The following is a 17,458-nucleotide window of genomic DNA, read 5'->3' on the forward strand; positions in this document are numbered from 1 at the left end:
CTGAGGCCATTCCCTCTAGTCCTATCACAGTCACTTAGGAGAAAAGGCAGACCCCAACCACAACCTCTTTTCAGGTAGTTGTAGGGAGCGATAAGGTCTCCCCTAAGCCTCCTCTTCTCCAGACTGAACAATCCCAATTCCTTCAGCCACTCCCCATAAGACTTGTGTTCCAGACCCCTCACAGCTTCACTCCCTTCTCTGGACACACTCCAGGGACTCAACATTCTTCTTGTAGTGAGGGGTCCAAAACTGAACACAGCACTCAACACATTGCCCCACCAGAGCTGAATACAGAGGGATGATTACTTCCCTGCTCCTGCTGGCATCAGTGTTTATGATAAAAGCCAGGATGCCATTCCCCTTCTTGGCTACTTGACCACACTGCTGGCTCATGATCAGCCAAGAACCAATGCAACACCCCCAAGTCCATTTCCTCCACAGTCTTCCAACCACTCTGCCCCAGGCCTGTAGCATTGCCTGGTGTTGTTGCAACTGAAGGGTAGAACCCAGCACTTGGCCTTGTTGAACTTCATCCCATTGGCCTCAGCACAGCGATCCAGCCTGTCCAGATCCCTGTGTAGGGCTATCCTACCCCTAGGCAGATCAACAATTCCTCCCAGCTTGGTGTAATCTGCAAACTCACTGAGGGAGTATTTAATCCCCTCATCCAGGTCATCAATAAAGATACTGGAACAGAACAGACTCCAACACCAACTCCTGGGGAACACCACTCATTACCAATCACCAGATGGATTCAGCTCCATTCACCACCATTCTCTGGGCCCAGCCATACAGCCAGTTCTTTACCCAGCAAAACGTGTAGCTGTTGAAGTCATTGGCTGCCAGTTTCTCCAGGAGAATGCGCTGAGACTTTGTTGAAATCTAAGCAGCGTACATTGACAGCCTTTCCCTCATCTTCCAGGTTAGTCATCCAATCATAGAGGGAGATCAAGTCAAGCAGGACCTGCCTTTCACAAACCCACAATTGCTTGATACTCCAGTTGTCCCACACATGCTGTGTGATCTTACTCATGGTGAACTGTTCTATAACCTTCCCTGGCACCAAGGTCACATTATAGGCCACCACCCACCAGCAGTTTTTCATTACGAATCATTAAAATTATTTTATTCTACAAACACCAATAAGTTAAGTCAATGATTTCTAAATAGCACTTACACTTTCCATTGAAAGATTAAAAATACAAGTCAGCAACATACCTGTACATATTTTGAATTTCCTCTGGTAGAATTGTCACCCTCTCTGTTTTCAAGATCTGATGGACCAGTTCAGACAAATGGTAACTCTTGCAGCGGATTAACTCTTTAGCTGAAATTTCTACATCGCAGATCATCCGACCGCATGCAGCATTCCTTTCACCAAATCCTCCTCGACCCTTCACCAAATACAGAGGGAAAAAAAAACAAACAAACACCAAAACAACAAACAAAATGAAGCAATCATATTTCAACAAAGAACATATACCTAGAATATACGCTTACAGAACTCTGTCAAGTCATCTACCAATCTACCACTGGAAAATGCTCGCCCCCTACATGAATTCGTTACCAGTTATAACTTAAACCACTGTGAAAGTGATATTTGATTTTTTTCTTAAATAATTTGACCATTCTCAATGAGAATGTGGGTACAGATTTTATTTTTTTGTCCAAGGACAATTTTTTTGGAGCAACAGCAGAACCAAAAGTCAAAGAAGCAGCTACACAAAAATGCCCAGCTCAGCCTCTAGGAAGGACAGGAACAGACTGGAAAATAGTCAGGCTCTGTACTTCAATATTCTCTGAACAAATACATGCTAAGAATTACACAATTATTAACTTAGCAGTTCTCAGTGGGATGATTCACCAATCAATCCAAATTACATTTTCTCATTTCACAGTTACAGCAGACAAAGACAGTTACAGTAAAGACTATTGCAATTAATCTGTCATTACCATCATTGACTTGAAATCTGTAAACTAAATTAGCCTAACTTGAAAATTAGTTTAGCTTATTACTGTAATAAAAGTCATACAAACACTCATCACTTCTGATCTGGGACACGTGAAATCTAGCATGACCAACAGTCAAAATACATCAGTGTCACATTTACAGTTTCTCATCAAAATTAATTCATTTTTAATCATATGCAACATAAAGGGTCTTAAAAGACTTGAGCAATCTTCCTACCCCAAGCTTTGGCATATTGGACCTCCTCAGTCGACCTATCTTGGACCAGTGAGGGACTTTGCACACATTAATTCTTTGAAGCAGCACTTCCAGATCAAATCCATAAATATTATGACCCTTGCAGCAGAAAAAAATAACAAAAAAAGGTTACCACAAATGCAAATTGAAAGACTTACTTTCACACAGTTGGTATTCCTTTGCCCTTTGTGATTTTTTCATCTAATTGATGGCATTATCTCCCTCACAGAAAGCACTTTCTAAGAGAACGTTCATCAACAGTACTCATTAGTCTTAACACTAACAATGCTGCTCGGGAGAATACCAAAAACAGCTCTACAGCTGGCTCATAACACATAATTCAGCTTTATGCACTGATAACAAAGATAAAGATTTAAAACATTGTAGAAAAAAAATTATATTCTTTATACAGCATATAAAATTAGCTATGAGCAATTCCTTTTCTCTCTATTCTTATTCTTATTATATTCTTATTACTCGTATTATCGTTATTATAAAGTTATTTTCTATCCTTTGATACTGCAGTTAAGCACAGTTAAATCCAGACAGAATGATCTGTCTTCCAGTGCCTTTGTACGAGACTACTCCTGCAATATTTTAAATGTTTAAGCAGTGCTAAGGATATCTATAGCACTGGCCCATAACAGTTCCTGTAGGCAAAATGCTACCCTGCTTAACAAGAGTCTATGTGGAGTGGACCAGTCAATCACCATAAGGTGCAGGTTCACCATTTCAGGCACATCTGCATGGTACGATACACGCAACATGAGAACATTCTTAAAATCAACAGACGCTCTACAGCTGTAGATGAGTGGCCCTCCACCTATGCTGCCATACCTTGTTTTTCAACAGCACTAATTAAACCAGATGCAAATCAAACTACACTAACACTGTTCTGCTATTCTTAGGCTTAGAGCTCTCACATCTCCACAACGGGCAACCCCTTCCACTAATTCCTACCACTACCATCTAGAAGCTAGGCTTACAGAGGCAACAGAGGATATCAGTTGCAGCGAGCTGATCACATCAGGAATCTGACTGCTCATTTCCTTCTATGCTCAACACTTGTTTTAATTATTTATATATGCTTCCAGAAGGGTATGAAATCTCATATCACCAGCCTGAGATCACTTCAAATTGTCTTCAAAATTTCATTAATAATGCATGCTATTTAAACTTCACAAAAACAGAAAATGAGTAATTATAATAAAACCTCAGTTGCTAATATAGTAGGAAATAAAGCAATGCACATTACAAAGTTTTGCTTAGATCCCAAGGATTTCTATAGGTCATCATTTTGATTTACAGTGTAACGCAATATAAATGGTGATACAAATTATAAGAGCATCTAAACTGAAACAGACTCAGTATCCAAAGTGCTCCCATTTTTCTAGAAAGTCAAGAGGGTTTTGTTTTGTATGGTCTTTCCGAGTTATGGAAAAAAAAATACTTATTTCAAATACTACTGAAATACTACCTATTTCAGACATTATGGAAAATAATAGGATGTGTAAAATGCTTTCAGGGTGAAATTCTGTATTATCTTTGTACCAAAGTGTATTTGCTGTCTTATAAGCAAATTCAATTCATAAGGCATTCTAAGATAAACATAAAAGGAAACTGAAAGGGGATAAAGCAAAAGAAAAAGAAGCCTGACCAACTGACAATAGACTTTAGTTCTGAGACTTTCAGAGTTAAATTACTCACCACAACAACATCTGGGTCAATTTTGTGAATCTTCGCGAGGAAAAATCCTAGCAGCGTTCTCTCTGTTGCAGCAATTTCTATTTTAGCATTCTAAAAGGAGCAAGAGAGCACCTGATTTCAATGACCCAATAAGTTTAAAATGGAAACATCTCCTTTCCCCTACTAGTTACAAGACAATAATAAAGCACCACCACAGAGCTCTCTCTTTCCTTCTGTAATTCAAGGCTTTTTGTTCTCACTCATGTAGACACAGAAAGCTTTTCTCAGAGGCTTTTTTTCCATTTTGCTTTTGTATGCAGGTATCTGCTGATATTTTAAGAGCTTCCTAAGAATCAAGCACACCAGGAAAATGCTCCATGTGCATCCTTCATTCACAGACTTAAGATCACACAAAAAGAGAGGAAAAACAAAAATATGGTACTTCATTATTCTGCCAACCTTCACAACACCCTTTAGAAAAGGTAAATTTTGACAGATTTAACTATCTAGGGAAAGAAGAAAAACATTCCTTGTTTATTATTAGTACGTACTTGTGTATAATGAAAATTAATAACAATTTCAAGCCCTTCTGCAAAACATTTTCAACTGTCTAAACTACCTCATAAGCACTGCTAACAGCAGTACTGAAAGACATAAAGCAAACATCTCTGTTTACAGCAACACAAAATAAACCCCAAGATTCAGGTTTGTGGATTGGGAAACTAATGAAATAATCATGCCATTCCTTTGCACATTTCTTTTGCATAACTCATCCAAATCAACACAGTGGTCATATTTTAAGAGGCACTACCAACCAAATGAAATTACCTTCGTTTTAATCTCTTCTTTGAAGTCATAAGGAAAAATGCAATCATTCGGTTTGGAAACAACTGCAAAATAAATGATATTTGCTCTTACATACATGTTCTTAACTGTACCCTCCATAAGCATCCATCCACAACAGAAGGGGCTGAGGCAAACTAACTCATAATTCCAGAAAGCTAGCCTTACAGGAATACTTGCCTCTAATGACAAATGTTTAAAAACACAACATTATTTCACTAAAAGCCACGTCTACCAGATGACAACTGCTACCTTTTAAGAAGATCCTGCGCAAAATGTCCTCATCTGTCACTGATCACGCTAGCATGATGAACTGATGGGAACCCAGAATCATCTGATCTAGATTGTCTTTGCAAGAACTAACCAAACATTCCTCTTTTTTTCTATAGACGATTTAATCACTTCTGAATTTAGAGTGGACCTTACACATACGTGCATCTTTAAATAACTGAACAATGACATAAGTAGTAAATACTAGTCAGTTAGCTGTATATTAGGTTATCAATGGAAAATATTGTTATGGTTCACATCTTCCTAAGAAATTTCCCTCATAAGCATTCAAAACTCTTTATTACTATCACCTAGGGGACAAGTCTCAAAACGTAGCTGTCCCCACTGCAGGAGATTTTCAATAGCATTGTTCTATTTTTTATTTTTCAAGTTCTATTAAGAAGAACGGAACTGAAAAATAGCCAAGTGTTGGTACAACGGTCTAAACTCATAGGTGAAAAACATAGTATGAGAAAACAGAACAATTAAAGCTAACAACAAATACAGAAAACAACACAAAGCAAGGCTGCACCACATAAATTCTAGCTTCAATATTTTCAATAAAACAGCAGCATCAAGTAAGCGAGGAGAAAAGCCTACCTGACAGTCAAGTCATTCATTTGACAGAATGAAGTTCAAAGAAAGAAGCAACAGGAAAAAAAAAAGACACCTTCATGACCTGTTCCAAGTACATACCACAGAAGTGTGTCTGAAAAGGAGGCTGAGGTGGAGCTTTATCCAAAGGAAATTTCTGATGAATCAGAGCTGCCATAGCCACAATCTAGACCAAGGATGTACAAAATACACGTAAATATCAAAACAATCACTATCTATATCCATATCTTCCAACCCCCACCAAATGGGGTTTTTTTTTTTTTTGGTTAAATTACCTATTTTTTTCTCACTTCAATAAACAAGAAAAATATATTTTTTAAGATGAATTTCAAATACAAGAAGTTAAAAAAGGAGCTAAGAACTAATCTTAGGTAAAATAAAAATGTAATTTACTCATAAATGATCATCTTAGAATTTTGAGATGTGTAATTCTGGAAAACCCTGTATGTTATTTCTTCAAATTCTGTCTTAACAGGCCTGACCGTCCAAGGGATAACCTATGAAGTGCGTAAGGGCTGTGAGCACAGCAAGACATGCAGAAGCCTGTCCCCAGAAAGAGCTTCCCCTCTTCCAGCCAAGAGGCTTTAATGTTTAGAAGTTATTGCTGTGTTAATTCTTCTTGCTTGTTTTGCTGACAGAAGTCCTTGCTCCCCAACAGAAGACAAATCAGACAGGCTGCAGAGTCATTTTGGCAGAGTCTTGCTAGTACCTGGCTTACATTTCATTAGGTTGGCTTTTATTTGCTCAAGAGGACTACTTCTTTAAAAATCTGTCAATCTTGTTTTTCCCCCACTCTATAAGCCAGAGTCAACTATCCTACAAAGTGAATACTAAAATCTCCTCCTAAGTTAGGGAGACTTCTGTTAAAAAACTGTTAAGCGTGTCTAATTACACTCTGTGGTCTGCAGTCCACATCTGAAGATGGCCACCCATACCTCTCTGACTTTTCAAGTAAAAGTCTTACAGCAGAATCATAGAATCACTAAGGTAGGAAAAGACCTCCCTAAGATCATCCAGTACAACCATTAACCCATCACCACTATGACCACTAACCACATCTCTCAGTGCTACAGAGACACATTCTTGAATGCCTTCAGGAACAGTCACTCCACCATCTCCGTGGGCAACCAACCTGTCCCAATGCCTCACCACTCCTTCTGAGTGAACGAATTTTCTTCTGAAGGAATTTTTTCCTAATATCCAACTTGAACCCCCAGGCCATTCCCTTTCATCATACTGCTGTCATCTGGGAGAAGAGACTGACCCCTACCTCACTACAATGCTCTTTCAAGCAGTTGTAGAGAGTGATAAGGTCTCTCGGGCCTCCTCCGGTCTGACCAATCCCAGTTGCCACAGCTAATTCCCATCAGACTTGTGCTCCAGACCCTTCACCAGTTTCATTGCCCTTCTCTGAACACACTCCAAGGCCACAGAATCTTGCACTGAGGAGCCCAAAACTAAACACAGTACTTGAAGTGTGGCCTCACCAGAGCTGAGTACAGAGAAACAATCACCTCTGTGCTCCCACTTGCTGCACTGTTTCCCACATAAGGCAGGACATCATTGGCCTTCTTGGACACCTTGGTGTTGCTCATACAACTGGCCTCACCCTATTGATCCAGCCTATAGTAGAAGCTGTAAGGTCTCATAGATCAGATCAGATCTCATTCCAGTTAGGGTGGGGAAAAAAAGTCATTTAATCTAGGACATGTAATACTGTAATCCAAATATATATATAGATATATATAGATGTATGTATATACATATATATGTATATGTAGGATCTGCTGTCACCAAAAAGCCCCAATGAACCCACTCACGCTGATATTAGTGAATGTTTCTTTGAAACACTGGCTGCACAGAAAAGTTACTCAGCAATGTTTAGGCATTTTATAAACTGAAGTTTTTCCAAGCCTTTATGAAGTTTTGAATGCATAACAAACACAAAATCAAAAATCAAAAGCAGGTTACTTACCTCATTCTGGTGAGTCTTTGGGTTCTGAACGGTCTTCATGCTGAGGGACATTACCACAAGAGGAGGAGGAGGAGGAAGATCTTTAACCACGTTCACCAAGCCAGGCTTCAAGGCCACTGCCTCTACCTTACACCAGCTGACTGACTGATTTGAGGGCTCTAAAGAAACAACACGAACCATCCTCACTCTTCTGGAAATGACAGGTAAGAATTCTCTAATAGTACCATCAAAAAGAGTACGTTCCTCATTTCTCAGTGGTTTGCAAGGTGGGATGCATGCACCCCAGGGGGCACATATAAGACAATCAGCTGAGGGTTCAGGAAGAGAATATTTTCTTAACATTAATATTTTTTTAGAAATTGCTTATTTAAGGCCCTCCAACATTTTTTACTTTTTATTTTGGTGTATATTTTATAGTTAGTCACGTATATTTCGGATCTTGAAACTCTCCATAGGAAGTATGGAAGGGAAGGTACAAGTAAGGAAGAACTGTCTGATAAAGTAGATTAAAAAATTATTTGGCTTTGAGCTGAAAATTCTGTGCAATAACAACTAAAATGTACATAAACAACTAACTAAAAAACTGAATTTTCCATAGAGTAGGCATGTCACCATTTTGAAATGAACAATTCTGATACCAAGGTATGGACCCTCTCTGGAACCTGAGGGCTGTAACAAAGATAAAGGAACGGATAAAGAATTTCCAAACTTCCTTAATATACCATTTAACTCTGGGGTGAGATCAGCATCTGATTCCAGCAGGGTAGTCTAAGGAGAGACAATGCTCATCAACATTAGGTAAAAAGGAACAGTTACTGTCTGAACTGTTAGTTATCATTACCATCACGTTTGCTACATGGAACAACTTTGGCCTCTTTTCAGACAGGGAAAGAAAACACCAAAGGAATATGAAGTCAATTCTTGAGCAAAGAACACAGGTGAAAAGCTATTCTTAGGCTTTTAAGTTCAGTGCCAGGAAGTACACTGATGCTTGCCAAGGCCTAGTGGAAAACTCATCAGAGCTAATTTGTCTTTTGGTGTTCAAGAATCTGTTGCATCCATTCCAGCTGAAAATCCTTACTGGTATCAGCTGAATCAGTTTCTGAGCCGGGTGCTAAAGAAAACTGTTCTATCAGAATTCAAAACTGTCAATACTATATTTGAAATGCATCAAAAAGATTCCAAGAAAACCTACAGATTTTGTCAAGTATGATTAGCAACCCTATGGTTTTGGGAATTCACAGCACACATTAAATGAAGAACTCTAACCAAAGCAAAGTTAGGCTCCACATCACAAATTATCAAGTTCCACATCAGAAATCTTCAAGTGCAAGAGAAAAGAATGAATATATTAATTATTTAATCACAATCTACTGATTATATGACTCTTCTGTGTATATATTGCTTTTCTGGCAATGTAAGTAATTTCAAATAGCTCAGTATACATTACTCATATACAATACTCAGTATTCCTTTTGGGTATGTATCAAAGTTCTGGAAACTGCACCGCTCCCTCTCACCGCTATTCAAAGGTATAACCTGATCAGCCACGAGCAACCTTACATGGACAGAGCTTTCAAACAGAAAGTTACTATTTGTACTAGATAATGAAAACTACGTAGATAAATTAAGAAATTAATTTGTAAAATGAGAATTCATCAGTAGAAATTAATTTCTTCCTCCTCCCCAGAATCCCCAACTATGTCAGTTTTTCAACAAACAAGCATTCCACACGCAAAGCGCCATACGTGGATTTTTGATTTCCAGCCAGCACGGTCCTTTGATCTTTCTACTCATCAAGAGAAGTTCCAAGCTAGAAGTGTTAGTTCCAAACGCATGTGAAAACGTTTCTCCCTTCAGGTCTTGAGGAAGCCGAGGGTATTCAGCCTAACAAGTAATAAAAAGCAGCGAGTTATTTCTCACTACAGAAGTTCTCATGTTGACAAACCATATTCAGAGAGAGCCTTAACGGAACTGCAGAGTATCCAAAATCACTGTAATTTCCCTTCATGCACAGCCTTTGCTTGTAATACCTCACAGTAATTCAAGAAATTACACTACTGACTGTACTTAAATAGCTGCATAAGTACTTAGAATCAGGACACTAATATAATACCCTGAAAGCAAAAGTTCCTCATCCTCACTAGATGCAAGAGAAATATTATCATCAGCAAAGACTATAGCAGAGCCCCAAGTCTGTACAAAAACCACTCAACTGTTGTATACTTAAATAGATAGTTCCAGTCTTTATATGACAGACAATATTAAAGCTGGGTAATTTTGCACTGCTAAAGAAACATTTGCAATAGCTTGCAAACCTCTACAGGATGCTGCTTTAGCAACTAAAACCTGTATTCTGGACCTGGATTCAAAGAAAAGCTGTGCTGGGTCAGGGCCTAAAGTGCTGGAAGATGGTTGAAATTACTCAATAACTTCAAATGCTTTTCTTTGCAAGCTTAGGTATTAATTAATCTCTGCGTTTGGAAAACAATGAGTTAACTCCTACACCCTTAAACAACGAACAAAGCCAACAAGAAGATAACCACCAACTATTTACACAATGCAACAAAGCACAGACTCTAGATACAAAGGGTCAAATGCTGTGATTTTTAATCTTATAGAAACACAAACTTGCTGGGGATGTTCTGGTCTTTCATCAGATTAATTATACTTACCGAATATTTAACTTCTAAGTATTCAGACTTGGCTGGAACATCCGGGATCTCAAACGCATAGTATTTTTCCACTTTCTGAATAAAACAAAGATATTGCTATTTCCTCAGTATCTTCCAATTGAAAATGAATTCTTCCCCAAAAGGTAATGAAATAAAAGGCCAAACAAAGCATAAAACCTCAAATACAATGGTCTTGATTGCATGTTACTCCCATTTTAACTCATAACCACCTAATATAGTATAACTCTTTTAATTTCTGTATTTAATCTTTCCAGGGTTTCATACCATGAACTGTTTGGTACTGAATGAATTTACAATTATACTGACTATCACAAACCAAAGCCATACAACATAACAGCTAAGGAAACTCAGAAATATTTTGTACGTTCACAGTCTGCAAAAACATAATTGACAATTGGGGGTTGCAGACAATAGCAAAAATTCTGAAATGGCTGAGGTGTAAAGGAATCTAAGGGTGCTAATTAGAAGTCTATCACTGTCTACTTCCCTGCCTTCCCTAGATATTTATACACAGTGTCCCTCTCTACCCCTTACCCCTTCCCCAAGCCACCTCTGCCACCTCTACTCTAGGCTGAGTAACACCAGCTCTCAGCCCCTTATGACAAACGTCCCTGCCCTCATGATTCTCTCTCTAGTCCTGTGCTGGGCTTGTTCCAATACATGTTTTTCTTGTATTGGGGAGCTCAGTGGAACACAACACTCCTCGTGTGTCTCACCAGCACCAAGTGAAGGGAGAGGATCGCCTCCCAAGACCTGCTGCCAACACTGTCTCTTGCAGCCCAGGGTTTCCTAGGCCTTTTTGGCTGCTAATCTGCATCGCTCAACTGGGGACAGCACAGCACCTGCCAGGATGACCGGGTCTTGATCTACAAAGCTGCTTCCCTGCTGGTCAGTCCCAGAGTTTGTGGGGCTCTTCTTCCCTTGGGGAAGAACTTGCCATTTCCCTCTACTGAATGTCATGAGTTTCCTGTAGGCCACAAGGTATCTCCAGCCCATTGGGGTCCCCATCATCTAGTGCCTCTGACATTCCTCCTCATTTTGCACTGCCTGCAGACCTGCTGAGTGTATACTCTGCACCATCATCTATATCACTAACACAGCTACTGCACAATTTGGCACCTATCCTTACACTTCATCACCAGCGACTGGCCTCCAGATGCACTTTTGACCACCAAGCCAGCCTCATCTCCTTACACAAGGCTAATAGTGTGGTTAACTTAGTACCCTTTGTAAACCCACTTTGAGTGCTGCCAAGCACCTTACTGTGCGCTCTGTGCATCTGGCAACAGCTCTTACAGTTGGTTCCTTCACCACCTTCTCCCACCATCCGAGGTGGGGCTGACCATCCCCCGTGATGTCCTTCACAGAATGGTTGAGGTTGGAGGAGACCTCTGAGGCCAACCTTTTGCTCATCTTGAGGACACTGATGACATTCCCGTTCTTCCAGTCCTCAGGCCCCCCCCCCAGATCATCATGATCTTTCACAGATAACCAAGAGTTGCCTCACAATGGAATAGCCAGCTCTCTCCTCATTCATGAGTGCCACCCATCATGTGCCATGGACTTCTATCTGTGCAGCTGAATATTCCCTAACCTGATCCTCCTCTACTGCTGTCTTCCATACTCCAACTCTCCTTCTGGCCTCTTGGTACCAGGGATTGCTGAAGGCTGCACTTATTAACAAAGACCAAGGTGAAAAAGGGATTGAGCATCCAGACCCCTTTCATTAGCAGGCCCACATTTTCCATAGTTCTCCTGTAGCAGACACCTGCCACGACTTTACCCTATGAGATTGCCATATAACGTTGACTCAGAAGCTCCTGAGCTTTGTCCCCCCTAGGCAAAGCTCCATGCATACCCACTGCTTTTCCACATAAAAGCAACTCCCCTTCTTTGCCATTTCTGCTTTACCACACCCTCCCCACCACTTATCCATGATCACAGTGAATACCCCCATACCTGCAACACAATTTCTCCTTCCACACCCCATGCCTTTGGCACACAGGCATTTCAGAGAGGAACCCAAGAAAACTGATTTCCCAACAGCCTGCCAGCTGTTTATTACATGCTTTCTATTGGATTTTATTTTTCCATTTGAATGACTTGGGCTTTACTAGAAAGTAGTCAAGACTGTTTATACGTAACACAGAGATGGTTAAAGCAGTCTCAAAACCAGTACTACAACTATACTGAAAGTATCACTTCTGCTTTCTGCAAGAACAATAATGATTTTTTGTTTTTCAAGAACAATTACCTCCACTTTGCAAATAATTACAGTATCCTGCTTAGCAGGGCTATTGGACCTGCTGAAACGTTGCGCTCTACTACACTAGGCTCTGCAGTACTTCACAAACCATCTGCATCAGTTACACATCCACACTACAGAACTGCATTATGCCAGAACTACGCTGGGATGCTTTTACTCATACAATAAGAATTCCTAGAGCCCCTTTTAGTTAAAGGTCATATTTTCACTGTAGAGAGTCAACATAATATATAACATATAACTGAACAACGAAAAGCACGCAGAATTAAGTGCATTGTTACTTGCTTTTGTGTTGCGTTTTTGTTCTTTTTTTTATTCCTTAAAATAGTAGCATCAGCAATAGCTCCCTCAGAGCACTACAGTTAAGTCTGCTACTTCTCACATCACTGCAAAACCACTGGGATTTAAGGCCATGAAACCTGGGTAGAGAAGAGACGTCTCTCTGTTCAGCAGGAAGAAGGCAAATCCAGAAGCAACCATAGCATCAACAGCTACTCAGAAGCAGAAAGAAGCAATGTAACTCGGTATACAAGCATCACTATGAGGTCAGAACAGTGTAAGAAATCAGCCTTCAAATGTAGATCTGAACTGTTTAGCCAAAGCAGCACCTCACATGAGCAGCACATTACAACATTACAGTCATAAAGTAACAGATGGCTGCACACTGCTTTTACTGCTTACCTTTTTTTTTTTTTTAAAACTCTCAGGCTTCAAACAAGTTCTTGTTACAAATGCAAGCTGAACACAGTGTAAAAATAGTATGCGGCAGTGATTCATCTGCGTTATTCCACAGAGCTCAGCTCAATTACACAAGCCCCTGGTCATAACTGCAGTGAATGAATGCTTTGCTGCAGAGTAATCTGCCCTTGAAGTGGCCCTTCAGAGAGCAGAAATGAGCAGCAGTGATTAGCTGCTAAGTTTCTAAGTGGAGTATAAGGCTGCTTTCAAATTGATTTGTGAAGACTTGCTAACTTGGCAGCAGTGCAACCCACTGAAGCTGCAATTAGCAGCAGGTGCAGGAGGAAGTGATACGGCTTAAGTGTATCTGTTCAGAGGGACAAAGTTTGGGGCTGGCAAGGCCAAGACAGGCACACACGTGCATGCAGAGAACAACTTGTTTCAGTGTATAAATACTAGCTCTCTCCGTATCATCAGAAAACGGGATACTCTGAATAAAACAACTTCGGGAGCATCATAGGTATGCCAACAACTTTTCTAATTCCCAGCTAAAGGTGGAAGAATAAGAGTTTCTCCAAGTTTCAGACTGCCGTGCAAGAAGTCACACAGTACCCCAGTAGTTCCACCATTACCTTACAGGCAGCAACAGCACCCCCTGCTGCAGCCATGCAATCTGTCCTGGTTTACTTCAGGTAACCCTGTCACTGGGCACAGCAAAATTTTTTGTTGAACTATAAGAGCAGAGTTTACCATGTTTTCCTTCCAAAAGCCTCACCAGCAGCAATCCTTCCCTCCCCGTACCTCCTCTCACACCTCCTCCCACACTGCTACCCGTACCATCCTGCCTGCTCCGGTCCTCACTTCCTCAAACTCAGGGTCAGAAGAAAACATGCCAACAAAATAAAGCCAGAGAGCATTCTACCATATTAAGTTGGTTAAAACCAGTTATCTGGAGAGCTTGATGATTTCTAACAGTAGAAACACTGCTGTCAGGTTATTTCAGAGCTTCTGTGAACCCTCAACTCAATCCAGTCTAACTTATTCATAAGTTACATTTTGCAAGTATATTATTATGCTAAAACTGTCCTTTTATGTGTCTTTCTCACTGTTAATCTCCTTTTAATGTTTTTAGAGAGCAAGTAGGTCTTATCGTTACTCTTCACTTTACTGGGCTGAAAATAAAACTAAAGCCCTCTAATAGGAATCTCTGGTATAAACGATTTTCCTTTTGTTTCAATCCTCCTAATTAACATCTTCTATATCTACAGTCACTTAAGCTCCTTGTTCCTCATCAGGACGATCAAGTGTTATAAGATCTGATCTAAAGTATTACATCACACTGCTGCTACTTCCTGCTCCTGCTAAGGAACACCAAGGACCCCAGATGCACTGCAGTCATGTGTTTTGAAAATACAATTCAGTCATTCCTCCAAGCTCTATATAAAAGTAAGTAAAAAACTGATGAGCTTTGAACAAATATCAGAAAGAGCAGCTTACAAACTTTCTGCAATGGCTTGCTTAATTTCTAAAACCCATCTCTGAAAGTTAAACTATCTTACTCGGTTTACCTTATCCATACTATTTTTCCTGATCACAATAGAATGGATGTTTTTTACCAAGATTCTTTTAGCAGATCTGCATCTACTTACAAAGGTCTTCTTCCCTCTTTCCTTTTCTGGAATACAAGTATTTGCAACTTCTATTTTAATAGAGAATTGATTAGCCCTGAATTTCCTTTTTCATTCCTGAAAGGGTCTTTGAACAACGAGCTACTACAGAAGCATTGCTGATGTTTTCATTTCATCAACCTATATTCCCCAAGTACTCACCTCCTAAAGCTTCTCCCAACACAAATTACCCTCTGAACTTGCTTCTATTTTCCCTCATTTATTTATTGTTAATATTACTGATCACCCATCCCGGGACTAATATTATCAAGCCACAAGGACTCCTAGTCTCAGAAAAGTTACAACTAATCCCACGCCACTAGTAATAACAAGGAAAGCCAGCTTTACCTCACTAATGCTACTTCAAGAAACAGAAGAAATTTCCAAGCACCACATTTTGAACACATCTTTTCCTCCAACTAGCATGTTAGCCACCTTTCCCCCACACAAACTCCCTACCTCCATCCTCTCCCCCTGCCACCATCAAAAGATGGATGCATTGTGTAGTTAAATGAGGAAGCTACCTTGTACTAATTTCATCCAAATCTACAACACTTAACAGCATTATCTGCTCTTTCCCTGCGGCATTTTTCAATGCTCATTTAAGAATTTGATGAGTAAACAGCACAGCAACAATAAAACTGCAAAGTTATTGCACATAACTGTAAGGCCATAACAGCTGAAGCTTCAAGACTGGATGAGTCTTTAGAATACGTTAACTCATATGTAACTCACTATGACAATCCATGCCCCAAGCACACACTCAGGGTAAATCTGCCAGGGTAAAGGATGAAACACGCAAAGGAAAAACTTCAATATGACAACTGGACAAATGCAAAGCCAGTCTAATCCCGGCATACTCATCTCTCTGCTGAACAAAACCACCTTTCACTTTAAATACTAACATGATGACTTGATATCTGCATTCCAGATTAATCTCCCCCACTGGACAGTGTTTCAACAGACCTCACCTTTCAAACCAGAACAACGGAAAATAACCAAATAAAATGCTCGCATACAAACCTTGGATTTGAACTTCATAATCTTATACTTTGGTGAAATGCAGTCATTAAATTCCTTGAAAACGTTCATGATGGTTACTGGAGTCTCTGTCTCTTTCCCACTGGATAGATCCATCTCCTTAAAAACAGAAGTTTCGCAAATCAGACAGGACAAAGAAGCTGAATTTTGCTTTGATATTAGGAACAATTTATCTCCTCTAAATAAAACACTACAGCACAATCAGCCACGAAGTTCTAAATTTAAAAAATACTATTTGAAAGAGAGCATTAAGAAAGCTCCACTCTTTCTCATAATACTTCCAGACATTTTCACCCAGTGAGCAGCAAAACTAAACATAACAATGTGTCTGCACTTGTTAGCTACAGTCAGGGCAAAGCAGCAACACTACAACTGCATCTCACATGAGCTACACCATGTGTATGCTGCATGTCACTTTACCACCATCTGCATCAGACAATACTGGCTTCAACAGTTCATATAAACACGCTGCTAGAACTCACAACCTGCCACAATCAGAATGAAAGGCACTTACGTCTGACATGCTTAAAAGATATACTTACTGTTTCACGTGGCAGTAGATAAACAGTTCTCTCAATGTTTTTCACCGTCACACAACAGCTGACGTAGGTGTTTGCCGATTCAATCCAAACTTTGCCAAACAAAAATACCACACCTAAGGAAGAAGAGCAGAGCAAGGAGTTCAAAATGCAACTCTTAGTCTCGCTTAAAGAAGATAATTATATATTATTTCTACGTGCACAGAAACGCAAACGCTCCCTCACTTAGGTCCTTGAAAAACAGATCTTTTCTACGTAAGCAGTATATTCTAAATCATTTTAAACACCAGCTGTGTAAATGGATTATCTGCATAGTTCTTCAGACCACGACCTCCATCACGATACTAACAACATTGGTAAGTGAAATTCAAAATGGCATCACCCAACCAGCCTCAGAATTCCAATCTGATTTTCTATTTCTACCTACATTTGATTCATAAGTTGTGAGGAAAGAGAGGGAGGGAGAAGTCACTGAGAGCTAAAGATAATCAAAATGCCTGTGCTGTCAATCACTTCTGAAACATCTGTGTTTTCTGCAATTGCTTATTCTTGAGTTAGATTTGCACTATTAATCCAATCTTCCTTCAGCGCTGTGAGATTAAGGCTCTACTCCTAATAAAATCTGCAGAAACACATTCAGAAGACAACGGAAAGTTAATTGATTGCAAAAAGATTTCAGCTGTCTTTTCTTCCTTTTTAAGTAGATGAGGACATTGAAAGATGTATTACACTGCAAGAAATATGCTATGATGCAGTTATATTGCCAGTAGACATTTCAAAAAGCTTATATACAGCTGAATTAGCTGTAACTGACTCATCACAGTGAACCACATCATTACTGGACATGCACATACTGAGTCATTAAGAATCTGGCATTAGCAAAAAATGCCACAAACAGCTAATGCATGGTGCTAACCTCTGAAATAACACAGAACAAGGGTAGCTGAATTTCAAGTACTGTTCTGAATTACGTGTA

At 39.7% G+C, this 17,458-nt stretch overlaps 1 protein-coding gene across 2 annotated transcripts in view; it reads right to left on the reverse strand.

Annotated features, from left to right (window-relative positions):
* The window catches only part of POLA1 (DNA polymerase alpha 1, catalytic subunit), a 188,779-nt gene that overhangs the window by 159,382 nt on the left and 11,939 nt on the right, over positions 1-17,458 (reverse strand). For both annotated transcript variants that reach the window (XM_072332121.1, XM_072332113.1), the window contains exons 11-20: positions 16,486-16,598; positions 15,926-16,042; positions 10,271-10,345; positions 9,344-9,482; positions 7,596-7,753; positions 5,702-5,786; positions 4,721-4,782; positions 3,914-4,003; positions 2,189-2,305; positions 1,219-1,394 (exon numbers count right to left, since the gene is read on the reverse strand). In XM_072332121.1, the coding sequence (XP_072188222.1) occupies positions 1,219-1,394; positions 2,189-2,305; positions 3,914-4,003; positions 4,721-4,782; positions 5,702-5,786; positions 7,596-7,753; positions 9,344-9,482; positions 10,271-10,345; positions 15,926-16,042; positions 16,486-16,598 (1,132 nt within the window). The remainder of the gene's footprint in view (positions 1-1,218; positions 1,395-2,188; positions 2,306-3,913; positions 4,004-4,720; positions 4,783-5,701; positions 5,787-7,595; positions 7,754-9,343; positions 9,483-10,270; positions 10,346-15,925; positions 16,043-16,485; positions 16,599-17,458) is intronic.

This window comes from Excalfactoria chinensis, chromosome 1, assembly GCF_039878825.1.
Source record: "Excalfactoria chinensis isolate bCotChi1 chromosome 1, bCotChi1.hap2, whole genome shotgun sequence".
Taxonomy (NCBI): Eukaryota; Metazoa; Chordata; class Aves; order Galliformes; family Phasianidae; genus Excalfactoria; species Excalfactoria chinensis.